The sequence below is a fragment of the Jaminaea rosea genome, assembly GCF_003144245.1.
Source record: "Jaminaea rosea strain MCA 5214 unplaced genomic scaffold BDZ90scaffold_2, whole genome shotgun sequence".
Classification (NCBI taxonomy): Eukaryota; Fungi; Basidiomycota; class Exobasidiomycetes; order Microstromatales; genus Jaminaea; species Jaminaea rosea.
The window spans coordinates 1180506-1206206 of record NW_020289976.1 but is presented as its reverse complement, the minus strand read 5'-3'; the positions used below and the strand labels follow the sequence as shown (position 1 = coordinate 1206206).

The 25701-nt window shown below is 59.0% G+C and overlaps 13 protein-coding genes across 13 annotated transcripts; 5 read left to right on the top strand and 8 right to left on the bottom strand.

Moving 5' to 3' along the window:
• Positions 1–416: 416 nt before the first annotated feature.
• On the bottom strand, positions 417–1511 carry BDZ90DRAFT_217405 (Maf1 regulator; the record flags this gene model as incomplete). The annotated part of the gene is made up of 2 exons (XM_025504319.1): positions 417–670; positions 806–1511. Coding segments are annotated over 2 exons (960 nt in total), but the record flags the coding sequence as incomplete, so codon positions are not given.
• A 1546-nt stretch (positions 1512–3057) lies between these two features.
• Positions 3058–4109, top strand: BDZ90DRAFT_258663 (P-loop containing nucleoside triphosphate hydrolase protein; the record flags this gene model as incomplete). Its single annotated transcript, XM_025508090.1, has 4 exons — positions 3058–3228; positions 3320–3369; positions 3461–3904; positions 3992–4109. The coding sequence occupies 4 exons, from the start codon at positions 3058–3060 to the stop codon at positions 4107–4109; spliced, it is 783 nt and encodes a 260-aa protein (XP_025364368.1).
• Positions 4110–4967: 858 nt separating this feature from the next.
• On the bottom strand, positions 4968–7398 carry BDZ90DRAFT_226000 (hypothetical protein; the record flags this gene model as incomplete). Its single annotated transcript, XM_025504690.1, has 4 exons — positions 4968–5222; positions 5249–5342; positions 5638–5748; positions 6128–7398. The coding sequence occupies 4 exons, from the start codon at positions 7396–7398 to the stop codon at positions 4968–4970; spliced, it is 1731 nt and encodes a 576-aa protein (XP_025364367.1).
• Positions 7382–8224, top strand: BDZ90DRAFT_118812 (hypothetical protein). The gene has a single exon (XM_025503275.1). It carries the CDS (start codon positions 7642–7644, stop codon positions 8128–8130), a length of 489 nt encoding a protein of 162 aa, XP_025364366.1. The 5' UTR covers positions 7382–7641; the 3' UTR covers positions 8131–8224.
• A 355-nt stretch (positions 8225–8579) lies between these two features.
• BDZ90DRAFT_207813 (hypothetical protein) lies at positions 8580–9044 on the bottom strand (the record flags this gene model as incomplete). Its single annotated transcript, XM_025503991.1, has 1 exon — positions 8580–9044. A coding segment is annotated over one exon (465 nt), but the record flags the coding sequence as incomplete, so codon positions are not given.
• Positions 9045–12143: 3099 nt separating this feature from the next.
• On the bottom strand, positions 12144–13724 carry BDZ90DRAFT_230602 (hypothetical protein). Its single transcript, XM_025505535.1, has 4 exons — positions 13368–13724; positions 13242–13288; positions 12986–13160; positions 12144–12893 (listed from the first exon to the last, which is right to left on the bottom strand). The coding sequence occupies exons 1-4, from the start codon at positions 13393–13395 to the stop codon at positions 12397–12399; spliced, it is 747 nt and encodes a 248-aa protein (XP_025364364.1). The 5' UTR covers positions 13396–13724; the 3' UTR covers positions 12144–12396.
• A 575-nt stretch (positions 13725–14299) lies between these two features.
• BDZ90DRAFT_118436 (P-loop containing nucleoside triphosphate hydrolase protein) lies at positions 14300–15369 on the top strand. The gene is made up of 2 exons (XM_025503274.1): positions 14300–15155; positions 15234–15369. The coding sequence occupies exons 1-2, from the start codon at positions 14528–14530 to the stop codon at positions 15329–15331; spliced, it is 726 nt and encodes a 241-aa protein (XP_025364363.1). The 5' UTR covers positions 14300–14527; the 3' UTR covers positions 15332–15369.
• Positions 14917–17023, bottom strand: BDZ90DRAFT_230600 (phosphoglycerate mutase-like protein). The gene is made up of 2 exons (XM_025505534.1): positions 15234–17023; positions 14917–15155 (listed from the first exon to the last, which is right to left on the bottom strand). Exon 1 carries the CDS (start codon positions 16905–16907, stop codon positions 15408–15410), a length of 1500 nt encoding a protein of 499 aa, XP_025364362.1. The 5' UTR covers positions 16908–17023; the 3' UTR covers positions 14917–15155; positions 15234–15407.
• Positions 17024–17244: 221 nt separating this feature from the next.
• Positions 17245–19125, bottom strand: BDZ90DRAFT_245438 (MFS general substrate transporter; the record flags this gene model as incomplete). The annotated part of the gene is made up of 2 exons (XM_025507511.1): positions 17245–18942; positions 19060–19125. The coding sequence occupies 2 exons, from the start codon at positions 19123–19125 to the stop codon at positions 17245–17247; spliced, it is 1764 nt and encodes a 587-aa protein (XP_025364361.1).
• A 1645-nt stretch (positions 19126–20770) lies between these two features.
• Positions 20771–21583, bottom strand: BDZ90DRAFT_249630 (DUF1749-domain-containing protein; the record flags this gene model as incomplete). The annotated part of the gene is made up of 2 exons (XM_025507666.1): positions 20771–20979; positions 21067–21583. Coding segments are annotated over 2 exons (726 nt in total), but the record flags the coding sequence as incomplete, so codon positions are not given.
• A 215-nt stretch (positions 21584–21798) lies between these two features.
• On the top strand, positions 21799–23436 carry BDZ90DRAFT_278003 (hypothetical protein; the record flags this gene model as incomplete). Its single annotated transcript, XM_025509050.1, has 1 exon — positions 21799–23436. One exon carries the CDS (start codon positions 21799–21801, stop codon positions 23434–23436), a length of 1638 nt encoding a protein of 545 aa, XP_025364359.1.
• BDZ90DRAFT_230598 (PMSR-domain-containing protein) lies at positions 23198–24375 on the bottom strand. Its single transcript, XM_025505533.1, has 2 exons — positions 23665–24375; positions 23198–23585 (listed from the first exon to the last, which is right to left on the bottom strand). The coding sequence occupies exons 1-2, from the start codon at positions 24347–24349 to the stop codon at positions 23560–23562; spliced, it is 711 nt and encodes a 236-aa protein (XP_025364358.1). The 5' UTR covers positions 24350–24375; the 3' UTR covers positions 23198–23559.
• A 9-nt stretch (positions 24376–24384) lies between these two features.
• On the top strand, positions 24385–25573 carry BDZ90DRAFT_245435 (putative BNA6-nicotinate-nucleotide diphosphorylase; the record flags this gene model as incomplete). The annotated part of the gene is made up of 2 exons (XM_025507510.1): positions 24385–24438; positions 24650–25573. The coding sequence occupies 2 exons, from the start codon at positions 24385–24387 to the stop codon at positions 25571–25573; spliced, it is 978 nt and encodes a 325-aa protein (XP_025364357.1).
• Between the last annotated feature and the right edge of the window lie 128 nt (positions 25574–25701).

Below are 25701 nucleotides of genomic sequence, written 5' to 3'. Positions count from 1 at the left end.
GCGGCCGCTGCGGCTCGCGTCTGACGGTGAGTCTGCGATTGGGCATTGGCGGCTGCAGCGGCGGCTGCGTGCTCCTGAGCAGCTCGAGGGCTTGCGTGAGGGAAGGGTGACAGCGAAGAAGGAGCCGGACTGCCAGATGCTGCCCTACCTCGGCCTCTCGCTGCGCCACGACGACCTCGTGTCATGGCCAGCTTGGCGGGCGACGGTTGAGGAGTGGAGAGGGCCGAAGAAGTGGACGGCGGAAGAGAAGACGCCACAGCTGGGGCCGCACCCTTTGACGACGATTGGGCCCCTCCCCTGCTGGCTGCTTGTGCCATCGCGGCTGGAAGCTTGAGAGAGGGCGGCATGGCGATGGGAGGCTCCCACCCGGCTGCGAGGGGAGAAGTCCAGCTGCCTGCCGAGGTGGACGAATTGAGCCTGGACCAGACCGACACGAACAGCACACGCTTGAGGCGCCGGTTGTAGAAGAAGGCATAGGTCGACCAGAGAAGGCCGCCGATACCGTCGATATCTTCGTCCTCGTCGGTAGTTGCGCCCATAGAGCTCGCAGAGGTAAGACTACTCGATGCAAAATCGCCGCGACGACGCTGGTCTGTTTCCCCACGCTGAGCACTCCTGCCAGGCGTGCGAGGGGTCTGCGGGCCCTCGCTCGTTGCGTAGGCGCCCGTGCCTGCGTTCATCTGTCCGCCATGCTTTTTGCCCGGGAAGCCTCCGTCAAGATCCTCGTCGAACATGGGAGTGTCGATCTCATCCGAAGCGATACTCCCGCGTCGAGGTGTGACCACATTGACGCTCTGCATCTCACTGTCGTCGGCGTCATCGTAGTAGGCATTGCCACTGTCGAAGAAGCCGGACCCTTCCTCGTCAGGCTCAGGGCATGCGTGCGGGTCCGAGTCCATGTCCGGATGGAAGGTGTAGACTTCGCACTCGCGAATGTCCATGATGTCATCGAAGAGACTGGCAAGACCGGCATGCGTGGCACCATCGATAGCTCCAAAGGGGCGAGTCGGAGGGCTGCCGGCCGACGACGAAGGATGAGAAGTCGCAAAGCGAGCGGCAATCTGCTCCGTGTCGTCGAAGGAACCGGTGAAGGTGCTGTACGAGCGAGGCCCTCCTCCTGACCCGTTTCGCAGGCTATGCAAAGTCGTGCTCAAACTATGCAAGACCATTGCGGGGCTGACCTCTCTGCGGAAATCTGCTGGATTGACCTGGCTGAAGTCATGATCAGGGAAGACGCCGTTGAGCAGCGATATGAGGAGGAAGAGCGTCTTTCGCGCTGCAGGTTGGTCGAGTCTGCCAAAAGGAGAGTCGAGAGCGCCTTCGAGATAGTCCTGAGGCGACGTCGACGCCGTCTGTTGATATGCAGACTCCAGCGCTTTAAAGAGACGCTTCTCCTTGGTGACAGCCTTGCACGAGTAAGCCTCGAGGCGGGTGAAGACCTTGCATTCGGCAGATTCGAAGGTGAGAGTATTGGAGAGAGATTCGAGCTCGGGGTAGTCGAGGAATTTCATCGTCGGCGCGGGAGAGGGGTGTGATACGGAGACTGCGCAGCGCGAGGAGGAGGCGGGGGTCAGTGTTGACGCCCTCAACGCGTTGAGCATTTCGCGATTGAGCTCACCTTGTTTGCCAATTGGGAGAAAGAGCAGCTATACCAGATAGTCTGGTCAAGTCGGCAGTATTCACTGGCCTCAAGGACGATGTCTGAGTCTACAGAGACGCGTGGATGGCGACTCTATCGAAACACGACGAGCGTGATTGATTGCGGTTGTGGTTGGTGGTGAGAACACGCGTGGCTTGCGTGCCCTACTGAAGGGTCGGGTTGTTAATACGGCTGGTTGTAGAAGTGAATATGTGGGATCGTATTGATCTATTGACAAGGAGAATGAGACGAGTAGTGGATATCAGCGGCCATGCTCCTGTTCTCATTCACGCCGCGTGCGCTCCCGATGCGTCCGCCTGCGTGTATGCTGCATGGTGGACAGGCACCGTGGGGTCGCAATGGGCGTGTACTCACCCCTGGTCAGCTTGCTGATACAGCAGAGGCTCAAAGTTGGAAATTAGAGAGGGCCTGGTGGAGTCGCGGAGAGCCGCGAGCAAGTAGTCGATGATGCGATGGAGAAGAGGAGGAGATGAGATTGATGCGACGATGAGACGAGGATCGTCGGTGGATGGACGCCGTTCGACGACGCAGGTCAGTCCCAGGCGCTAGGACGGCGGCAAGGGCGGCGGCGGAGTTGAATTCATCTGAGGCGGACTGACGGTGTGCCTGAGTCTTGCGTCCAAACTCGCTCCTTCACTCGGCCCCGCCGGTATCGTTGAGCGTCGAGGGGTCGAGTGACAGACATTCGTCATCATAGGCAGCGGCAACAGAGTGCGACGAATGATGAGCAGTATCGAGCGCAAGCGATAATTGAGGCGCAACTGATGAGTTGACTGCCTGACGAGCGATGAGACGTGGGTTGGGCGATGTCGAGTATCCGCCCTGACCTTCGTTCAGGGGCGAATAGCAGCTTGGAGTCGCTCAATGAGCTCGAGTGATTATGGCAGAGGCATGCCGCTGGCAAGCGTCATGAAGATGATGAGATCCATTATACTTGTCTCCAGGTAGTGGTTGGCGCTGGAGCTGGCTTCGCTGGGCTAGCCAGCAGCTGTGGGCCGTTCGTGGTCGGCAGAGCTCATGGGGAGCCACTGGAGGTCTTCGAAAGTACGGTAGCTGAAGATGAGGGCATTACGACGAGGTTGACGAGCTGGTGAAAGGATGACTTGGCTCCTTTTTGGATCTCGTCCACCTCCTCTTTCCTGATCCAACAGACCAACTTTTCCACCTCCTCTGCTCGCAGTTCCAACCAACCCGGCCCGCGTGTGAGCCCGCATCTCGCAGTCGGTCGACTCTCGACGGGCTCTCCACATGCAGGTCAGTCGAGGGGTCGCGAGTTCACACCTCGTCCGTCCCACCACCCAAAGCACCGCAACCTTGACTTGATCCCAAGACCATCACCGCAACTCACCTATCCCTTTCGGTCCCCTCAGCATTCGTCCCTCGCTTGGCTTGACGCGATGGACCTCCCCCTCATTGGCCCCATCCTGCGATGGCTGCAGGCCACCTTCTTCTCCAAGCAGCTCCAGATCGTCATCCTTGGCCTGCAGTCGGCAGGCAAGACGTCGCTGGTTAATGTGATCAGTAGCGGGCAATTTGCCGAGGAGATGGTGCCCACTGTAGGGTTCAATGTGAGTGCGAGTGAGCGAGGGACGAGGCGACGGCTCGGTAGCAAGGGAGACAGAGTAGGCGCTGCTGACACACGATCACTCGCGCCCACAGATGAGGAAAGTGCAAAGAGGCAATGTGCAGATCAAGATGTGGGATATTGGGTGAGCAGCAGCGACAGCAGTAGCAACAGCAGCAGCAGCTTTTCCTTTCGCCCCCTCTGACCACCATCACCCTACGCACGACCCCTCGTAGCGGCCAACCAAGGTTCCGCTCGATGTGGGAGAGGTACTGTCGTGGCGTCTCCGCCATCGTCTTCGTCGTCGACTCCGCAATACCTCGGCCACCCACATCCTCAGCCCCTTCAACGAAAGGCGAGACAGCCAACAGCGTGGACAGTCTGACCTCCAACAAAGCCGAACAGCAGGCCTCCTCACCCGCGCAGCAAACCTCCGACTCACCAGCGCAAGCCCCCATCGACCCCTCAGCGGATCGCTCCACCCGCCAAGCCAACCTGACCGCCGCTGCCGGCTCGGGGTCAGCATCTAGTCGCTTGGCAAATATTGCCTGGCATACGGCGACGGAGGAGCTTCATGCATTGGTTTCGAGGCCGGAGCTCTCGGGGATCCCGCTGCTGGTGTTGGCGACGAAGAATGATGTCAAGGGCGCCGCGAGCGTTGAAGAGGTGATACGGGTCATGTGAGTGCGATAGGGCGCAAAGATAGCAGCGCACAGCTGCGAGAGGGAGGGCTGACACATATGCTTGCTTACACTGCTCGCCCGCAGGCGCCTGGACACGCTGCGCAATCGTGAGGTTTCATGCTACTCCATCTCGTCAAAGACGCAGTCCAACATCCCGAGGACGCTGCAATGGCTTTGTAATCGCCAGCCTGTAGCAGTTTGAGCGTCAATCCGATGATGGTTACGGCGATTGGCCATGGTCCACCAGCAGGAGGAATACGAAAACCGTAGCTGGCCGCATGAGCCTGGCAGCGCTGCTTGACAGCGGCAACATCGGGCATCCCCCTCCCCCTGGACAATTCCATCTTAGCAATGCAGCACTACCTTACTCACCATGCTCAACTGCAGCCGTGACAGCCGACTGTTTGACCCTCTCTACCTGTTCGACGGCAAGCCTGTGCCTGCCAGACAAACGTAGGACTCACGCCCGCAGACGCTTGTGATTTTCGGTGATGCACATTTGATTGACGACGACAACGAGAACACGAGAGGTAACGCAGAAATGGGAAAACGAGATTTGGCGTAGCCGCGAGGGAGATGACTCGACCGCTGGCTGTTTGAATCAACGACGAGAGCGTTTGGTCGATGTGATGCGCCATGTATTAGAGGTGATCGGAGGAGGTGGAGGGAACGAAGACGGTTAAAGGAGATTGTGATACAGTAGAAGTGGAAGACGGGAGAGTGAGAGGAGAGAGCTGTGCGGGCAGGTCCAATCAGCCTGTCCGAGGCAATGCCTGGTGGATATGCGTGCGGGCGATGGTTGCCTTGCTCCTACTCGGCGCCCTCGGTCTCGCTGACCCTGCGTCATGAGGTGGCTTTGAATGCTATGCTATGTTGAAGTTGGTAATTTGAAGTTGGTTGATGCTGTTGGTCGCCACTGAGGGCGAGTTGGCCGAAGCCGAGGACGAGAAAGAGGGGGGAGTGGCGTCCGTGATGCTATGCAGCGAGCGCTATGCCAGTCTTGCGTGAGGGCGCACTACGGCGCGTTCCGAGTTGACATGGCGGTGTAAAGAGCGCACACCTAGTGGGCGAGGCCGCGATCTGACTGGGTCTGCTCCCTCTCAAGCTTAGCCTTGTTGGCAGCGAAGGCCGTGTTGCGAATGGCGTTGGTCTGCGAGCAGGCGTGCTGCTCCGGCAGACGATGCTGGGCGCAGTGAGCCTTGACGCAGTGTGGGCAGACGCCGGCGATGGTCAAGGCAGCATTGCCACAACGCTGCTGTCCCTCGGGAACGTCAGGACCAGAATTGTGTTGGCAGCGCTTCTTGGCCATATTGTCCTAAAAGAGGTGATATGAGAGGGTACGATGTAGGTTGGTAGGTTGTGGCGACGAGGCGGGCTGCGATGCTGCGCGATGAGGGTAGTGAAGGTGGTGCGTTCTGTGAAGGTGGCGAAGCTGCTACTGGCGAGGAGCAGATGCTATTGCTGGTTACAGGGGGTGCTTAGGAGGTCGAAGTGATGATAGTTGTGGTGGTAAGGGGAGGAAGGGGGTTCAAGGGGGCCGCCCAGTTGATAAGGAGGTCGGCGGCAGTCTGAGTGCGAGTCTTGTCCGCGTCATTGGGTGGAGTCAAGCGTCAAGCAGGGCGGCAAGCGGAACCCAAGCAGGCTGTGGGCGCAAGCTGTGGGCGGGGCTTGCTTGGGCCGGGCGGAGTCACAGGCCGCCAAAGGGGCAGGCCGCGTCAGCGCCTGCCTACCTGCCTGCTTTGTCTTGCTTGGCCTCGAGCGAGGGTTGACGGATCGAGCAGCAGCCGCTACGACGCTTCCAGAATCGAGACTCGAGACCGAGAGGCCGAGGAACCAACCGGCTGCGATGGGATGCTGAAAGATCGACACGTCGCGATGAGACGGTGACGCAGACGGATGCGACAATGATCATGGTAAGACAACGAGCGGGGAGCACGGGTCTCGTCAGCAAAAGCAAGACAAGTGACGAGCAGCCGCCGTCGAAATAGACGCTGGCGGTCATTGCCATGATGCAAGGCCGCGTGGTGAAGCGCGACGCAGTAGGACGGACGATTGGCAGCGTAATGCCGCGCTTTGGGCAGTGGCGAGCGACAAGATGAGGATTGAGATGATAGTATATACACGGCGCACACGAGAATGGTATACAGGCAGGAGCGAGAGGAACCGAGAGGCTAATAGATGGAGGCAGGGACACGGTCCAGTAGTGCCACCATGCCTCACGGCGAGTTCTGCTTGGTGAGAACCGACTGCTCCTCCTTCGACGAGCCCTCCTTGGCCTGCCTCATCTCCTTGGGCAGCATGACAAACCCAGCAACGTAGGCCACAAAGAGGACCGCCGCCCACGCGTACACGATGTAGCTAGCGTAGTCGGGTACGCCCCACTTCCAAAGGGCCAATCCCTCGTGGATGTTCCAGATGGCTAGGCCAAAGAGGAGGCAGCCAAGCGCCGCATGGACGTAGTTCTGCACTCGAATCCCCTTCTTGCGTCGCACTACGTGGCCCACCTGGCCGAGCGCGACCTGGAAGAGGGTGATGAGGAAGATGGCGAGCCCGAGCTTCGTGTGCGTCGAGGCAAAGTGAGGGATGCCGATGTTGGCTACTGCTCCCACACCGAGGAAGAAGCCAATGAAGATGGCGACCAATGACGCAAGCTGGATGCCCCGATGCACGGGGAACCAGGTGAAGAGCGTGCGACCCCATCGAGCGACGAGGATAGCCGCAGGGACGAGGATGAGCCAGGTGAGAATCATGAAGACCATGTGCGCAATGATGAGGTTGTTCTTCATATTGAGCTCGCGCATCTGGCCACCTGATTGACCGGTAGCGCCCGAGGAGGAAGATGTCGAAGCCGCAGCGCCACCGTAGCCTAGGAGCGCGGTGACTCCCGGGGGAGTCGTAGGTGCCTCGCCATTGTAAGGCTTGGTGAGGTCTAGCGACGAGAAGCCGTAGTCGTTGTGCTTGCTGATCCTAGCCGACACATCCGAGCTGGAGGGAGCCGTGTTCTTGTTGATGGCCCAGATGTGGCCGTAGCTAGAGCCTGGGTTCTCTGCAATGCCGCCGAACATCCACGACGACACGGTCATGCCGGCGTCTGTGGCGACACGGCTGACTTCGTTCTGCATAAAGACCCCCTGAGCCTGCGTCGTCGTCGGCATCACCTCGCCGGACGCAGATCGGTGCGAGAGGACGGGCTGGCCACCAGAAAGCCATGAAATGAGCATATTGGCGCCCGACATCTGGTTGCCCACGCCGATGGCTCGCCAGCCCATGAAGCTGGTGCCGGCTGTGATCATCGTGTAGTTAATGCTCTGTTGAGACGGCGTGTAGATGCCCGTGACACAAAAGTCGGGGCCACAGAAAGAGTCAGCAAAGTGGGGACCATTCTCTTGAGGATTGATCTGGGCCGTGGCGGGCGTCGCGACGAACAGCGACGCCAAGGCGGCAGTGAAAAGCATCATGGTGCTGCGGGTTGACGTAGAGAAGGCGACCATGATGAAGTCGCTCTGTAAAAGATGACGAGCTCGTAAGTCGGTTGGATGAATGGTAGAAAAGTCAATACAGAGAAAGAGAAAGCAGCGGCAGCGGCTGTGACGACGGCGACGGCCCACGACTTTTATTTGGTAAACGTCCTCTGAAGGCGAGAGGTTCGCAGTGGCTTCAGGCTTGGCTCCGATCAGAGAGAGGGTGCCTAGCTTAGCCTTGGCCGCCTCGTCACCCAATTCCAAGCTGCTCGGATGCTCAAATCCAGTCAAAGTCAATACCGACGGCTCTCGACGTTCCGCGACAGGAGAGAGCAACACAGTGGCCCTGGCATTGCATTGCAGGGCAACATCGCCCTTGCCCTCACGATGAGAGAGTTCTTGTTGCCCGCTTGTGCGGGTGGACTCCGCTTCCAAGAGCTCTCCTTCGCTGGATTGCTCATCGAGCCGTCGATCACCTGCTGCCTGCCTGCCCGCCTGCCTGCCTGCCTGCCCGCCTGCCTGCCCGCCTTCCCTTCCGCGAGCATGCGAGTCGCTGAGCGAAGCCCTATTAATAAGGCGCAGCGAGCGAAAGGCGGAGGAGGCGCAGGCGTGCTGAAAGCGGAATCGCTCTCGCGTCTTGGGTCGCTGCTTGAGCGGAAGGATCAACGCTACCGCGACGAGATGCCGCTGACTCAATGCCACGCTACGCTACGCGCTCCACGCTCGAAACGTAGCTTCTTTCTTGCTTATGCTCTAGCGTGAGCTTGACGATGGACATGTCCTTGCCTGAAGCTGTGCACGGACGTCTGGTCCCGGGAGAAGGCACAGCAATGAAGTAGCCGCCGGCTTGTCAGACGACAACGATGCCGAGCAACTTGGCATCAGGTCTCACGATCTCACGGTATGAATGCAGAGCAATATGCGGGGGGGCTTGGAGGGATCGCGAAGTCTCACGGGTGTGCCGGCTTCAAAGCTTGCGTAGTTGTCCTACGTATCGCCGCCTGCTGAATCCCACTCCAACAGCGAGCGGGAAGAAGCGAGGGTGCCGAGAAGATACGAGGGAATAGGCCGTAGCTCCGGCGCCCCGAGGTAAGCACAGCATGCTACGGACGAATGTGTGTCATCTCCATTCGCCAGGCATACTCGCCTGTCTACAACGTCTCGTACCTGCAGCAGACAGCAGCGACAAAAGCAGAAGCATATCAGAAGCCCAGCCCTCCCTTGCTCGTCTTGATCTTGGCCCCAATGGGCTCAGCCATTCCTCCGACGCCCATACCGGTGCCCTCGGCCCAGCCCATCATCGAGAGGAGCTTGTGGCCGATGTTGTCAGCGCCAATCCTATCAGCGCCCCAACCGACATCGGCGCCCTCGATGTTGCGGCTCACGGAGATAGCGCCACCACCTCTCGCCCCGCCGCTACCACCACCACCACGTGCGGACGCCTTGCCCTTGCCCTTCTTGCCATTGCCCAATCGCACGTCAGCCGTGCCCCTGAGCACTCGCCCGACCTTTGCCGAATCAACATTGACACCGCTCCTGCCCGTCTTGATGAGCGTCGTGAATCTGTTCGAGCCAGAGCCGCGACTCTTGCTCGCGAGACTGTAGGCGCCGGCCAGCATGTGCACACGAGCACGCGCCCGCTTGTCCATGGGTGGGAGTGACAGGGTAGTGTGGCCCGGTAGGCGGAGGAACTGCTCGATTTGGGAATTGACCTGATTGAGATCCGTAGCGCCGCCTCCAATGCCGGCGATGAAGGGTTCGTCCCATGCATCAGCGCCCTCTGGGTCCACTTGGATGTTGGCCCGCCTGGCAGCTCTAGCAGCCTTCTTTGCCATCTTCTTGGTACCCTTTTTGTGCGTGTTGGGGAATGGATTCTGAGCTGCGGCCTGACGCTCGGCGGCACGCTTCCGCTTGTTGGCTGCCTTGGTCGCTCGGTCTTTCTGCCACTGTGATTGGAGGTGCTCCGCCCAGACGTGATCGTCATCCTCGTCGTCCATACCGAGGCCAGCAGCAAATGACTTGGCAGCCTTCTTGCCCTTCTTTTTCTTTGCTGGCACAAGACCAGCCATCGCTGCATCGTCGTCGTTGACTTCGAAGTCGTCGAAGTCGCCGCTCGTGATGGCCTTGAAAACGCGGTTGCGCGACTTGCGGTCGCGGCCGTGTATAGTGGCATCGTTGGCGGCGCAGAAGCGATCAATCTTGCTGAGCATGGCTTCGTCCTCGTCGGCCCAGGTAAAGTTGCGGTCGAAGAGATAGTCGTCGTCCGAGGAGGAAGAATCGTCGCTGTCGCCACGTACGTCGACGTCCTCACCATCATTAGATGCGTCGTCCTCACCACTGTCGTCTGAGCCTGACGTTTCATCCGCGATCTCGACATCATCCTCGCTCGACCCCTCGTTGACCACCTCTCGCTCTGCAGCGTCAAACACTGCCTCTTCATCGCTATCGCTGTCGCCGTCCTCATCGCTCTCTGTCATCCACTCATCTTCTTCCGCAATCTGCATCTCATCAGCAATGTCGCCCATCGTCATCTGACGGCCACCGACCTGCGGGTCCATCCCGTTCATGAAGCTGATCATAGCATCCATGTCCGTCTTACTGTCGAGATTGCTGTCGTTGCCGCCATCCTCATCGTCAGACTCATGACCCTGATTGAGGAGCGCATTGTCAATGTAGTCCTGCATGACAGCCTCATCTTGACGCTGCTTGCGGGTCTGACGACCTTTCTTCTTAGACTTGGGCGCGTCGATGGCGATGGAACGGAAAGATGTATTGCCAGCTCCGTTACGTGAGGGCTCTTCATCCTGCACGCTGATGGAAAGGGCTTCGAGTAGCATGCTCTCTTCTTGAGCGCGAGTCTGAGGAGCATCAGCGTGACGTCCAGTCGGGCCTAGATTGAGATCTCGCATCTGGAAGAGGTTGCGGTCGATGCTGCCGTTCGATGGCTGATCCATATCTGGTGGTCCGTCGCTTCCCCACTCGATATCCGAGTCACCAGTGCGAGGGCGACGACGCTGCGCTCCGGTGCCCATGAGTATGTCTCCTGCCTCGTCATATTGCAAGCCTTCCGCAGACTGGCCCAGCTTCTTGGCTCGTCGCCGGGCCTTCTTCGCCTGGTTGCGCGCCTTTCTGCCGCTTTTTGGCTTATTGCGTTGACGCCCGATGGGCACGAAGCCGTCATCATCGTCGTCATCGTCGGATGACTCGATGATGGCAGCGAATGACTCGTCAATGGCGATCGCCTTCGGCATGGCTGCGGCGGGATCATCGCTGGATGGGGTAGCAGCGCTCGCGAAGCTCCGTTCGCCCAACACGAAGGAATTTTGCGGATGCGTAGAGTCCTGTTCGGTGGCATTTACGATCTCCGGCGGCGGTGTTGAGCCTGTCAAATCGATAGTGAAGCCGGCGCCTTCCTCAGCAGAGTCGTTTTGCGAGGCCGTCTCCTCTGCTTTCCCGGCTTGAGCACCAGCCTGCGCTGCGATGATAGCATCGAGCTGCCTCTCTTCTTCGGAGTCTGTGTCCATGGTCTGCGTCTGAGTACTGGCCTTTCCAGCGGTTCTGCGAGGGATCAGGATCTGCTCGTCGTCTGAATCGTCGTCGCCGTCGTCATCCGCTGCTGCAACCTCCGCTGGCAGCGATTCCTCCACCCCTTCGCTCTGATCAGCGCTTCCCTGACCTGTCACTGCCTCAGTAGCGCTCGGCGCGGCGGTCCTTTCTTGAGGCTCGACTTTATGGCCAAAGATTGTCTTTTGCGGCTCGTAGTGATCCTGCAGAGCTGGAGAGTACGCCTCGTCCTCTTCGAGAGCTCGCGAGCCAGGGAATGCCTTGAGAAGAGCTGCGAGCTGATCCTCGACGGGTTCACTTTCTCCTTCGTCTATGCTGCTCTCGCCTTCGCGGGGCTGGGCAGCAGGCGTGTAGCCCAGACCAGTGCCTGCACGCCTCGCATTGATAGCATCATAGCGCTGCTGCGAGCCCTCTGGCTGTGAGGGCGCTGACGATGATGACGAGCCCTCGGGCTGCTTTCCCGTCCATCGTCCGTCCTTCCACTCTCCCGACGCCTTGACGAAGGAGACTGGGTGGAAGTGTGGATTCTTGTCGTCTGCCGGGTCGCCGCTGCGGAAGCGACGAGCACCTGATCCTTTCCCGCCGAGGACGAAACCTGACGACATGCCAGCGAGGTACTTTGCATCACCTTGCTCTTCTGGCGCTCTGGAATTGTTAAGACCTCTCGATGTGTGGAATGCTGGGAAGACGGTCGGCGTGCTGCCTCGTCCTCGTCCTCTTCCTCGTGCGGCGAATGGCGAGTCTCTTGGCTGATACCAGGCTTTTGGCCCAGACGGAACGCTACCTCCTGGCGTTGATGAGCCGCTTGATGAGCCGAGCACGTTACCTGAGCCAGGGAAACTGCCGCCATGACTGCTGCTGCTTGGTCCGCCGCCACCTCGTCCTCCTCGACCGCGTCCACGGCCATTGCCACGTCCGCGTCCCCCACGATCAGCGCCAGATGCTCCTCTGGCCATGCTAGTGATTGTTTTGAGGGTGATGAGCTATCGCCAAAGGGAGGGAGCGTACTATTCAATGTTCGTGGCGAGAGCGAAGAAGGGCGGGCACCTATTGGACAATCCTAAGCCGCTCTTTCGAGGCCACGCTCTCCTCCACTGCCCTCCGCTCCGCCAGTCCGTCCAGTGGCAGCGTTCCTTTGATCAGCACGCGTGTGGTTGCAGCGAGCGCAAATGCAACAAAGGGTTCACAGATTTGGTATTCGACAAACGATAGATGTCAGTGTTGGAACAAACGGGGCCCAAGAGAGAGAAGAACGACGTGGAAAGAGGAGGGATAGGGTACATTGAAGGGCGGGAGGAGGGGGAGCAGGGAGAAAAAGCCAACGATACGAACCAAGTTGCATCGCCGAGTGAGGTCTGAAGACGAAATGCGCTGGACGCTGAGAAAGGGGTGTCGAACGAGATCAAGCAAGGTCGAGCCATCTTCAGAGCATGTCGCACGACATCTCCGCTCATCGTCCACTTCTTAGTACTTGCTCCTGCCAAGGCAGCAGCCGATGATGAGCGGGATGATCGCAAGGACAACGGCGGCGAACGCAGCCCAAGTCATCCAGAGCGAATTGCCGTAGTTGATGACGAGACCGCTGTTGTCCGGGATCGAGTTCCTCGCCTTGTAAAGGATGGCGGTCCACAGCGCCGCTCCCACACCCAAGCATCCTGCTGCTCCGAGAGCCTCGAGGGCTGCAAAGGCGAAGCAGAATCGATGCGCGAGGAAACCAGTGAGCCATGCCAGACCCGAAAGGATCGTTCCGACGAGGATGATGACGTTTGCGACGCGAGAGAGCATGCCAAGGTAGTTGACGTTGGCAAAAGAGCCGTCGCTCGTGTTGAAGAGGTTCTGCAGCTGCGCAGAGGCAGTCGTGGGGGCATCGCGGACCAGCACCGTCGTGGGCTCCCAGCGATATCCGATGTAGCGGTCGGAGCAGTCGCGGTTCTCGTCGGTACCAGCGCCACCGCAGAAGGCTACACGAGAGCGCAGAGGGGAGAAGAGTCAGGAACCGTCGCTCTCAAGAGTCTCTGCAGCGTTGTACGCCTTGTCATCCATGCCTACTCACAGTACATGCCCCAGTAGTAATTGTACTTGAGACCCTGGTTCTGAAGCTCAGCTGCCGCCTGGTTGGAGGCGTACAGGGACCCAGCGTTGCTGCCCAACGTGTCTCCCAGGCCAGTCGTCTCGACTTGCGCGAACCAAAAGTGACGAGCAACGACATTCTGGGTCAGTTGGCCCATCTATGAGCGGGAAAGCAAGAGAAAGGATAGGTCAGCAACGGCATTCCAACAGCGCGTCGCCTGCTCGTCGCCCGCACTTACGTTGACGAGGATGGTGAGAACGGTAGCGGCAAAGGTCAGGAATTGACCTGCAATGGTAGGCATGAGGTTCAGTGTGAGCACAGATTCACTGTCATTTGCCTGCCCCGTCTGTCGTCGCGCACTCACCCAGCCCGATGAAGAAGAAGCGTGCCATCTTTGAGAGGTAGAAGTTGTGGGGATGCTTGATGCGCGTTTGCTTGCTACTTCTTGATGGTCTTGGGTGCTCTCTCCCTTCCGACGTCGACTAGGAGACAGGAGAAGAGGAAGACGGGATATGAGGTTGAGGAGTAGGTGGATGTACGGATGGAGAAAGAGAAGAGAGAGGCAGTCGCCGACGTCAATTCAATCAAGAGAGGTAGTGATGAGCGCGAGCGCGGGCGCGGTGAGCAGGGCAAGACTCCGCAAACGGACGACGACGATGACGATTGAGGCAGAAAGGCAGGCAGAGAGACAGAGTCAACGTCCGCGGCGGAGTTCGGAAAGTGGAAAGGCACTGTAGAGAGTCGAGTCGAGACCCAGGCAGCAGGCAGGGCAGAGCAGAGCGCACCGCGGCCGATGGGCAGCACCGCCTCTGACTGCGCCTCTGACTGCGCCTCTTCCTCTTCCTCTTCCTGCGCCTCCGCTGCTTCGACGCTCTCCACGCTGCTTGCGTCGATGAGACCGTTGATCCCCACACTACAATCACCAACATCATGCTCGATCCCTTCGTAGCATTGCAATCGACTCTGCTAATTTTCGAGCCTTTGGTGTCATTGCCGCCCCGTTCAATCCTCCACTCGAGAGTGGTGTTGGTCGAGCCTCTGCCCGCGCCTCGCCTCGAGGGAGGCATCGATCTTTCGACGCTTTCGCTGCTCGCCCATTGCTCGCTCGCTCGCTCACTCGCTGCTTGCTCCGAATCGTGCCGTGGGTCGGTCCTTCGGTGCGATGCGGTGCGGCGGTCGCTTGACGGGCAAGCTCCAGTCCCCGTCCCTCGCGACTGTCGATCTCAGCACATCGCATCGAGGTCGAGGGCAAGCCTTTCTTGGCAGCGCGCACGTGGTAAGTCGACCTGACGTCACGACGACATTCTCTCCTTCCGACCGTCACTTTAGGGCTCGCTCGCACCCCGCGATCTTCGTCAGGGTCCACTGTCTAGTTTGCTCGCTCGCTCGCTCGAGGTCAAAGCGATCTTCTCCGCGGTTGCAAGCATCGACGTCGGAAGACCAGAGAGACGAGTCGCAGCGACTCTCACAGCTGGTCGACGAAGGAAGCGGCATCAGCGCGTTCACCCTTCGCCTCGTCTGACCATGGACGAGCTCGCTGCCCGCCTCGGTCTGGAGGTGGCTCAGCGTGCTATGCAATCACCTGCCTCAACACGCTATCTCGTAGGCATAGCTGGGGTCCCGGGATCGGGAAAGACGACCTTGGCCAAGCATGTTTGCGCAATTGTAAACGCCGAGCTACAAAAGCTTCAAGCCAGCTCCGGCGCCGGCCCGTCTTCGCAATGCCCAGAAGCCGTGATCGTAGGCATGGACGGCTGGCACTACTCTCGCGCTCAGCTTTCGCAGTTCCCTGATCCCCAAGAGGCCAAAGATCGTCGCGGAGCAGCCTTCACTTTCGACTCCGCGGCCTTTGCTGACTTTGTTGAGCAGCTCAAGGCAAAGAGCGCGGGTGACGAAGCGGTCCTGGCGCCGTCATTTGACCATGCGCTGAAGGACCCCGTAGCTGATGATGTACGTGTCGAGTCGCGACATCGCGTGGTGATCATCGAAGGGCTATACTGCAATTGCGACGACGGAGAGTGGGCGAGAGGTGCAAGGGCGCTGAACGAGCGGTGGGTTGTGCAGGTAGATCGGCAAGTGGCGAGAGAGAGGCTGAGAGTGCGACACGTCTTGACGGGCGTGGCCAAAGATGAGGAGGAGGCCCTGTGGAGAGGTGAGTATGGCAGTCTTGACGTGTGAGAGCTTGGCACCCTCGACTCGTCCAGCTGACGCCTCTCTTCGTGTTCCCCAGCCGACAACAACGACCTGCCAAACGGCGACTATCTCATGAGCCACCTGCTTGAGCCCGTCAAGCGCATCGTCTCTCGAGAGGACCAGACTTGGGTCTGAGCAGATCTTGTGGACAGAAACTTCATTTAGAGCGATAAGGAACGCAAATAGACAAGCAAGAGACCAATCACCCGCCTCACGAAGTGGAAGGCGCGGCCGTACACCTCTCGACCAGGTCATCTGGTATTCTGCACTCGAGATGGGCGATGACGTCCCGAAGGGGCGTCCACTCGACCCGGTCTGACGAGTTGTTGGTGCGCAGCTTGTCAGCTTTGGAGTGTAGCAAGGTGCCATACGCGAAGACGCGAACGAAAAGGCCCGCCTCAGAATCCTTCGCCGCATGATGCCGCCACACCTCGAATACCACCTCAGACCCCAATGCCGGCCACCTAATCGTCCCGCTCTGCGCCAGCGTCTTGAGCAAACGGACCATCGTCCCATCGTGCCCAACGAAGAGCTTGACGAGCGGCCTCCCCTTCCTACCCTCCTCCACAGCCTTCAGGTCTCTTGCGAGCTCGTCCACCAGCACTGCCGTACCATATCGCACATACTCATCCGCCAAAGCCCCACTGCTGCTGTCATTCGCGCTGCTCGCCCGATTCCAGATATAGTCATACTCCCAATCGCCTGCTGCGTAGACCTGATTGACGAGGGATTGGTTGACAGCTGGTGCATTCGGCCCACCAGCTGGTAGCGAGTGGCCGTGGCACTGTCTAGAGGTCAAGAGGTCGAAAGAGTGATCGATCCATGAGTTCCATGCCTCTACGCCCTTCGTAGTGGGTAGCGATTCGTGTAAGGCATCGAACACCTGCGCATGGTCGGTGAGGTGGCGCTTCCATTCCGGCGTAGCCTCAATGGCCGTACGTAGCGAGTCCGCGTGCGCGCACGAGTATGAAGGAACGATTCCATCGATCGTGTCTGGCTGGACGATGAGCTTCTTGCTGTGCTGTGACCCGTCAAGGTCTTTCTTGCATACTCCCATACCCGCTAGAAAGGCGCTAGCTACTTGCGCCGTGCGAGCAGATGGGGAGGCACGGACCGTGATGGAATCGCACATGTCGTTGTCTGATTGCCCGTGTTTGCCCAGAATCTGCGCCAGTCCTTCAGGTCCATAAACCTTCATGAAGTCCCTGCCGTGCATCCTCGCGTCCTCCCAACCAGCACGCGTAAGTTGGCCACTTGAGCAGCTCCCATTCCAAAGTCGACCTCGCATCGGGTTCCATTGAGGGATCGAGTATTCCGTCTTCATCCTCACTCCCGCGTGGCCGCCATTTGCGTAGTTGAGCACCTCATAGTCATTCGAACAGTCCCAGCCACTTTGGGGGTTGGCATAGCTCTCCACGTCTGCGCCTGGCAGCAGGTTATCCGGTGTGCGCTTTGCATGGCGCTGGAAGGAGGTGACGTACACCAGCTCACTGCCGGAGGGAGGTGGAGGATAGTGAGCAGCGTTGACATGCGGGGCGTTGCAGTAACTGTAGCTGTTCCAAGCGGCTCCAGCGGGCGGATGGAAGCCGTTGTAGATGCCGTGACCGGGGATAGAAGAAGGCGGACAGGACGACGACGACGCGTTACACGCTAGTGCGAGCGCTGTGGCTGCTGCCGCTGTTGCCAGCGTCATGGTAGCCTGAAGGGGCATCCTCGTGTGCGCAGAGCAGAGACGATGAGCGGGGGAAGGAATGGAGCTACGTCTCTGCCATGCCGAATGTCTTCATGCCCTCTCGAGCGCCAAGTTTGGGCATTCCCTGGAAGAAGTCAAGAAAAGCAGCATCGAGCCGAGCCGGGGTCCTGGGAACGTGGTGCTTCTTCCTGTCTCTCACTCACTACCTTGGCCTCTCCACGAAACGCAGTCCTCGGCGGAAAATTGAGTGGATATCATTGCTGTCAGACTATTAATACAAAGCCGATTGAACGGGAACAAACACAAAGCAATATCACGCAGAGGAAGGTAGGGCCGTACCGCTTCGAGGCCCACATCATCCACTGAATCTGTAGCGCTCCCTCAGTCCCTCCCCGTACCTGAATAACACCAATGGAGCTGGCAGCCCTGCCAACGCAATGAAAGCTAGTAGACTGGATCCCCAACCAAAGCCGAGCGCTCTGTAGAGCTTCTGGGCAAAGAGTGGAAAGACTGCCGCCAGGACGGACCGCACCAAGACGGCGCATGCTGTTGCCGAGGCGGAGTATGGGATGAAGGCGTCTACGAGGTAGACCAGGATGGATTGGAAACAGAGAATTGTGCCCGCCCCGACGAGGAGGGAACCGATGAGAGGTATCGTCCAGTGCGTTTGCGCCTGGGCTGCCCAGCCAAAGATGAAGAGGCCCACGGGTAGGACGAGCATCCCGAGGAGGCAGAGAGGAAGACGATACTCCGGCTGGCCTTTAGTGGCGGGTTGCGATGAGGGAGTAGCAGCTGCGGCAGCCGCGGTCGCATCTGGTAGCGACGACGAGACGACAGCGGTCACGGTTGTGCTCGTTCCGCCGCTCTTCTCCACGTCTGACTCGCAGCCATTGCTCCCGCTCGGGGCGTCCTTCCCGTATAGCATGTCATGAATCGTCTGCGGCGACCTAAAGAGGATCCACCCGAGCCTTCCTCGACTAGCTGCCAATCGTCGATAGATAGGATCCTGCAAGAACGCATTGACAAGCGCGGCAGCCAAGAAGCCAAGCCCCAATCCTCCATAAGTCAATCCTGCAGGCCCTGGTCCCCATCCGTACGTCGGCAACCTGGGTCCAGGCGGGGGATCATCAGCTCCTTCTCGCCGTTGAAAGACAAGGGGGTGTTCGACGAGGAAGAGGAATATGATGCCGTAGCAGAAACCTAAGTAGAAGGAGAAGATGGCGCATATTGGATTTGTGAAGAGGAGGCGGAAGGGGCGAGAGAAAGCCTGAATATACTTGGCTTTGGCTGTTGGAGTAGGGTAAAGAAGCGAGTGAGAGCGATGCGCGAGCGTTGAAGAAGTTGCGTGGAACCAGGCAAGTGCTCGGCCTCGCTGCGAGGAGACGGCATTGTCGTCTACCCCATCTCCAATGCCCGAGAGCTTGTTGGCGAGCGCTTTACGCTTCTTCTCCAGAATGACCGGCGCGTACGTCTCCCTGAGCCCGACGCACACGACAACAGCAATGACGCCCGACATGATGGTGAGCGTCCAGAGTAGCCATCTCCAGCTCCTCGGGTTGTCCTGAATGATCCATCCTCCAATGATGTTCCCCACCACTGGTCCCAAAAGCGGGCCGAGTCCGTACAAGCTCTGAGCTCGTCCGCGCTCCTGGGGAGAGAATAGGTCGCCGATACTCCCTGCTCCCAAGCTCGGACCTGTAGATCCAAATACCCCTGCGAAGAAGCGCAGCACGCACAGACCCGGGAAGGTCTCAACTGCTCCCGTGGCTACATTGAACAAGATGAATATCAAGCTCGTAACCACGTACACTGGCCGTCTACCGACCAGCTCGCTAGCCGGAGCCAAGCAGAAGGGTCCCGCCCCCAGTCCCAACACGAAGAGGGAGACGGGCAGCAGGGAGAGTGGGCGTGAGGAGAGGTCGAATTTGTAGTCGATGGCATGGCATCCAGGGATGATGATGGAAGATCCCAGCGGGGAGATGAAGCCCATGAGGGAGATGATGGTCACGATGAGCCATTTGTGTGTTGTAGGCCAGAGGCGCGGGTCTTCGTGCTCGGTGAGTGTGAGGGCGGGGCCGAGAGGCGTGGACGCCGAAGTGGCGGTGGCAGCGGCGGCGCTTGGCAATGAAGGCGCTGGCGATCGATTTGACGTCGCTAGAGGCGGACATACTGCGGATTGTGACAGAGTATCCAAGGCGACCGGCTTGGTCTGATCCTTGCTTGCGACATCGGTCATGCTGGACGAGCCCAGGGTCAATCGAAGGAAGCGCTCAGTAGGGCGTGGTGCCAAGGGCCTCGAGTTAAATCAAAGGCAGCGGCTGTCTAGCCATCACTGTAAAAGGAGGAGCGTATGTATGGCAAGCTGGTCTTGATAGGTTGAATAGATGTAGTCCTTGGGAGACTAGCTAAAATGCCCCTTGCGAAAGGATAGTCCTGCCTTCTTGATGACCCGATGCCGGCCGGCCGGCACCAACTATGGCTGACTGCTGGCTGAGTGTCTCCGTACCACACCGTTGTCTTTGTCCCTCCAGAACCCCCGAAGCTGTATGCGACGTCGAGGCGATGGGATGAGTCCTCGGCAATCAAGCAGCTACGAAGCTGCCTACTGTCAATATCGGCAGATCTTGATTGCTGCAATAGCAAGCCATGAGCGCCTCGCGATGCGGTAGCCTAGTTAAAAGGAGAGTGGGGCGAACGAGGCGGGTGAGTTATCTTGTTACGACAAGGGTAGACTGAACGAGGGCGAAGCTGGGTGAACGGGTTCGACGAGGAAAGCTCTTCCTTGCACTTGGATGCCGATGCGATGCGCCGACTGGCTGCGAACCCGCTGCCGCTGCCGACCATCGACGTTGCCGCTTGCCGTTCCAATTCTGGCTTTAGCTTCGACTGATCCGATGCCGGAGGTCACGGTCAATCTTCCGCCGGCCGGCACGGCATCCCTGCCACACCATGCGTCATGCATCAGTCCGCGAGGAGGCAGTGGGTGATCGGCACGACGCGGCAATTGGTCCGGGCCGACAAGAGCCACGCGGCGAGCTGCTCCGTTGAGAAAGAGGAGACCAACACACGTTCAATTGGCGGCAAGCTCAGATTGCGATGTCACACGACTAAGGTGTTAGTCCTTGTAAAGATTATGATCTGCAGAGATGTATCCCTCACTCCTACATTGTCGCCTCACTACCCTCGCTCTGCCCACCCGCCTGCTGTGTCTCCCAAGGCTTCCTCCTCGCCTCCAACTTACTCTCGCTGGGCTCCTCCTCGTTGATCTTGAGCGGGATGTCGCGGATACCTTGGATCTCATCTGTACGGCCCGTCGCGATGAGCTCAACTAGTGCATCAAAGGATGGAGGGTGGGGAGGGATCGAGGACGACGGGGAGTTGGGGCCGGCGGTAGATGCGCCCGGAGCACCGGCTGACTCCGCAGCGCTAGGTGGAGCTGGCGCAGCAGCGGGGGCCGGCGCGTCTGCCAGCTGCCATGCTGGGATACCCTTGGAGAGGGACGGCGGCGGACGTCTAGCAGGTGGTGCAGCTCCCGTCCTACTGGCTGCTGAGCCAGCAGCCAGCCCCGTGCGTAGCGGCACGCCCATCGCCTTGATAAGCTCCCTGACCTTAGCCACCAGCAGCAATTGAGCCTCTGCCGCCTCGCACTTGTGATTCGCCCCCATCAGCACCTCAAAGCGACAACGTTTCAGCCCCTCGTCCTCCCCATCCTGCGCGGCTTGCTTGTACGTCTCCACGATGCCCTCCGGCGTGATTCTCGGCCGGGGAATATACTCGTCCTCGCCGCCCACCAGCGCTAGCACGTACCCGGTTCCTCCCTCTCTCAGACCCTTGCCCGCTGTGGCCCAGATGTCCCTGATCTCCTTCTGACTCAAGTCAGCCGTGGAGAAGTAGTCGTCTTCCCCTCCCTTGGCGAAGAGGGACCAGTATCTATAGGCCGTCATAGGCGAATCATTGACCGCATCCACGTTGCCTAGTTGCTCAGTGTCGTCTGGACCGGGGCGGCGGATGACGGGCACGTCTCGAGGGAGGAGCTGACTGCCTTTGCCCTCTTCCACCAGTCGACTTGCATCGCGCAGGGTCTTGCGAGCTTCCTCCTTTGAAGACTCAGAGGCCGACGATGATGACGATCCAGAGCTTCCCTCCCCAGAAGCGTCCTTGGCCTCTTCCTTCTCACTCCTCTTCCCAACTTCGCTGCTCTCTTGCGCATACTCATTCTCCCACGACTCCCGATCAGACACAGGCGCCTGAAGCACAACTCCATCCACGATCGCCTTTTCTCCCCTCGCTGCAGCTCCATTAGGATGCGACAAGTAGGCCATGGCGTCTTGACACCCAGTCGAATGGCCCATTAGGACCACCTTGTCCTTGCCTCTCTTCTCCCTCAACCAGCTGACGCCCCTTGCAATCTCCTGCGCATCGCCCTCCAAGCTGCACACCCCGAAGCCGCCCAGGCTGCTGCTCAGCTGGAGTTGAACTACCGAGAAGCCATACGGGGCCACTCCGGCTGCGAGGCGATCGAGGTAAGGGCAGGTGCCAAAGGTATCGGTAAGGCCTGGGATGAAGACGACGCTGTGTGGGAGTGAGGGGTCGCTGTCGAGGAGCGGCAGCTTGGCTGGCTGGCTGGTGTAGATGGAAAGGGACCAGCGCGATGGAGGCGGGTCGCGAATTGTCGACGACGGCGGTACTGACATGGTCAGGGGCGAGGAGAGGCAGATATTGATGCTGGTGGGTGGTGGGAAGAGAAGTGGAAGAAGGCGCAGCCACGAAGGTTCCGAGGGCGCTGCAGGATGCGGCGCCATCCGATGATCCGCCGCCTCCACCGCGTTGAGTGCGTCGCAGTCCGCCTTCGGCTCTCGAGAGGGCCAAATTGCTCCCTCTCCCTCTTCTCACCACGATATCCGGCAAAATGCCACCAAAGGGATCCAGAGGGGCCAAGCAGGGCTCTTCATCAGGCTCAGCCTCATCGAGAGCAGCCGCCCTCCTCGCAAAAGCTCGAGCAGCCTCATCCTCTTCACCACGAGCATCAGCAGCCGTCAAGCGCGAGCCGGCTACGCGTGGCGAATCGGCCGCCTTGCCTGGCTTCAGTGCAACAAGTGACGCGTTCCCATCAAGCTCGGTACCCAACTCGTACATCTCATCGTCATCGACGTCAACTAGCGCTTCAGCTACCGGCTCGTCATCGTCCGGCCCACAGCTTCCCCTCCCCGTTCTGCTCAAACGCCTCACATCCGGCAGTGGCCGGTTCAGCGTGCGGGAGGCCATTCCTGTTGCAGGAAAGTTGCTCAAGGCAAAGCTGGCCAGTGAGGAGGCATTGAGTTTACTCAGCAACCACATTCTTGAAGAGAGAGCTGGCATCGAATCGCAGGAGGAGCGAGCAAAGATCATCACAGCCTTTGGCGCTCAGACTGCCGCCGCGAGCAGGAAGAGGCGACGAGCTGATCACTTTGAGAGTGACGAGTATCTCTCTCGCGAATGGGGCAATGTCTCTGCTCCCTCTGCATCGTCATCCAAGAAGCTTCTCGCCTCCTCGGTCCCACTCCTGGACTATCACCTGAACCCGATCCTCTCTCTTCCGGACTTGCGAGGTCGCTATTGCTACGTGAACCGCGCTCCTGTGCTTACGGCATGGTGCGTCGTACTACTGGAGCGACTGGGCTTCCAACGACGTGAAGCACTCAGTGTAGCACACTGCTACGTCTCCCGTACAGCCACCGCTAGGGGCGTAGCGATCGGGGTCTTCCCCGCCTCTAAAGCGCAAGTGGAAAGCACACATGTGGGGTCTGGTCAGCCACACTTTGAGCTGATGGGAGTAAAGGTGCCTGTCATGCAAGTGGACGTGCCTCGCCCACCTGGCACGGTAGAGTCTGAGGAAGAGGGCAAGGAGTGGCGTGGGATCGATAGTGAAGGTAATTGCGTTGGGCCAGAGAGGGCTTTCAACTACATCAGGAAGAGTATGGCGCAGACGCTTCCATTGGTCGTGGGTGCACTGAGTCTTCTGGCTGATTCGTGGATGCAAGATGAAGGCGGAGGAGTGGGCGGAGAGGAGGGCGTGAAGGAGGAAGGTGGGGAGGTAAAGCAGGAGCCGGACGCCAACAGCGATCGAATCGAGGTAGAGCATGAGGAGCATGCCACTAGCGTAGGCTCAGAGCCAGCCGATGCGGCCACCTCCATGGCTTCATGTGGCCCTGACGTCCTTCACAGTCGCGCATACGAGCTCTACACGCTGTTCCGCCCCTCGACAGGCGGGCAATGGGGCAAACGAGCACGATTCGAGCTGGACAAGGTTCTGGCGCTGCGTAGAGGACACGAGGACGAGTGGGAGAGGGAGTGGGCTCACAGAGTGGATGAGGAGGATGAGGACGTCAGGGGTGGAAGAGACGTTCAGGCGCCTGCAAAGAAAGACGAAGAGCAGGCACCGGAAGCGACAGTGGATGAGGAGCGGGCACTGCAGGAGGACATCGAGCGAGCGATTCAAGAGGAGGAAGCGGCTGCGGCGGAGCAATCGGGCGACAGCAAGCGCGTCAAGTTAGAGGTAGAGCAGTAGCCAGCGGGCACGATCTTAATACCAGGCCTTTTGCCACCAAAGGACATCGACGCCGCTGAAGTGGTAGTATAGACAGAGCACAGGGAGAGTCGCAACGCTACCAAAGAAATCGTTTGCTTCGCTTTACCAGTACAGACGGTGCGTGGAGCCTGCAGGGGAGGAAAGACGGAGGCCGCGGTCAGTAAAAAAGTTGGAGGAATCAGTCGCACACAGCTCGCGCACACTCACAGTGGTACCCGCTCGGGTTAAGGTCAAGGTAGTCCTGATGATACTCCTCTGCCTCAACAAAGTCCTCCTGCTTGGCCGGCTCAATGGTAGTCACAATCTTCCTGCCATTGGGTGTGAAATGCTTCTCTTGAACTTCCTTTGTGATGCGCTCCACAATCTCCTTCTGCTCATCGTTGTGCGGGAAGATGGCTGAGCGGTACTGCGATCCGACATCTGCGCCCTGCCTGTCCTTGGTGGTAGGGTCGTGCGTACGGTAGAGGAATTCGACGAGCTCGGCGTAGGAGACCTTGGAGGGGTCGAAGGTGACCTGAATCGCCTCGGCGTGGCCCGTTCGACCTGAGCATACATCCCTGTAGGTAGGGTTGGCTGTGTGGCCTCCGATGTATCCGACCTTCTGGCTGATGAGACCCTTGTTCTTGAAGTGCTTTGTGTACATCTGCGCTGGGCCCCAGAAGCATCCATTGGCGCCTGTGAAGACTTGATGATCACCAGCAGAGGACATGGTTGAGGCAGAGGCGGCGAGGGCAGTGGCGGTTGTGGGAGTGGTGGGGTTACCGAGTACTTTGGCTGGCTTGAGGCTAGGTCTGAAGAAGCGAGTGAACATATAGTAGCTTATTGGGAATGCTGCTAGCGAGAGGGTCCAAAATGCGATGTTGTGGCGAGGGGTAGGAGGCGAAGGACGCATGAGAGAATGGTCTGCTTAGCTTCAAGTCTTGCGTTATGTACGGCGGAATGCTCGCGGCCCCCTCGGCCACTCGGTCCTTGAGTCCGAAGGTGGAGTAAGAGGATGGGCGAGCGAGAGGTCACCTCGCTTATGTCAGCAAGCTGCGAAGTCGCGATGCGGCCAGTGTGGGGCAAGTCGAGGCGCAGCGAGCGACAAGGGGATATTCATCTTCTTCCCAACGCCGCCCCCTAGCCACTCAGTATCGTCATGACATCCACGACTGCGCCAGCATCGACATCCACTGGGGATCGCCAGCTTCAGTTTCGCCACCTCCTGCCCCCGACCTACTCGCAGACTATCGCTGCCTGGCTAGCAGAGGACTGCCCATCCCTGGACTATGGCGGCTTCGTTGTCGGCGAAGACCTCAAGGAGGCCTCTCTTTGGTGCAAGTCACCGGGTGTGCTGGCTGGCGTGCCCTTCTTCGACGAAGTGTTTCGTCAGCTCGGCTGCTCCGTACAGTGGTACTTTGATGAGGGGGCCATGATCGGCAAGGAAGGAGAGGGAAAGACCAAAGTCAAGGCAGCCACAGTGCGAGGACCGGCACGCAAGCTCTTGCTCGGCGAGAGGGTAGCTCTCAACACCCTGGCACGTTGCTCAGGCATCGCAACTGCCTCCCATCTCTTCTTGCGTCGAGCTCGTCAAGCGGGATACCGCGGTATCGTAGCCGGAACACGCAAGACGACACCAGGGTTCCGCCTTGTGGAGAAGTACGGTATGCTCGTCGGAGGCGTAGACATGCATAGGTACGACCTCTCCAGCATGGTGATGCTCAAGGACAACCATGTCTGGTCGACCGGATCCATCCCTGCCGCAGTTGCTGCTGCTCGGGCTGCTGCTGGCTTCTCGATGAGGATCGATGTAGAGGTGCAGAGCGAAGAGGAAGCCCGTCAAGCCATTGCGGCGGGGGCGGATGTGGTCATGCTGGACAATCTTGAGGGGCAGGAATTGATCGACGTGGCTCGTAGGCTCAAGAGTGAGCTGCACGCGAGTAGTGGGGTCAAGGGAGGCAAGGAGTTCCTCATTGAGAGCAGTGGAGGAATTGACCTGGCGAATCTGAGCAGTGGCGGACACTTGGATGACGCCATAGATGTCATCTCGACGAGCGCTATCCATCAGTCGACGAAGCATGTCGACTTTTCGCTCAAGATTGAGCCGCTGAGCCAGGTCAAGACACGAGGGCATTAGGTGATTCAGGATGGTCACGCTACAATCGCAAATCTAGATAGCATCGAGCTCCTGATGCCTGAGGCCGTAGAACCGACAAGTCTATGAAACACGGCGAGCTGTAATCTGTTCTTCTTCTTGGCCTTGAC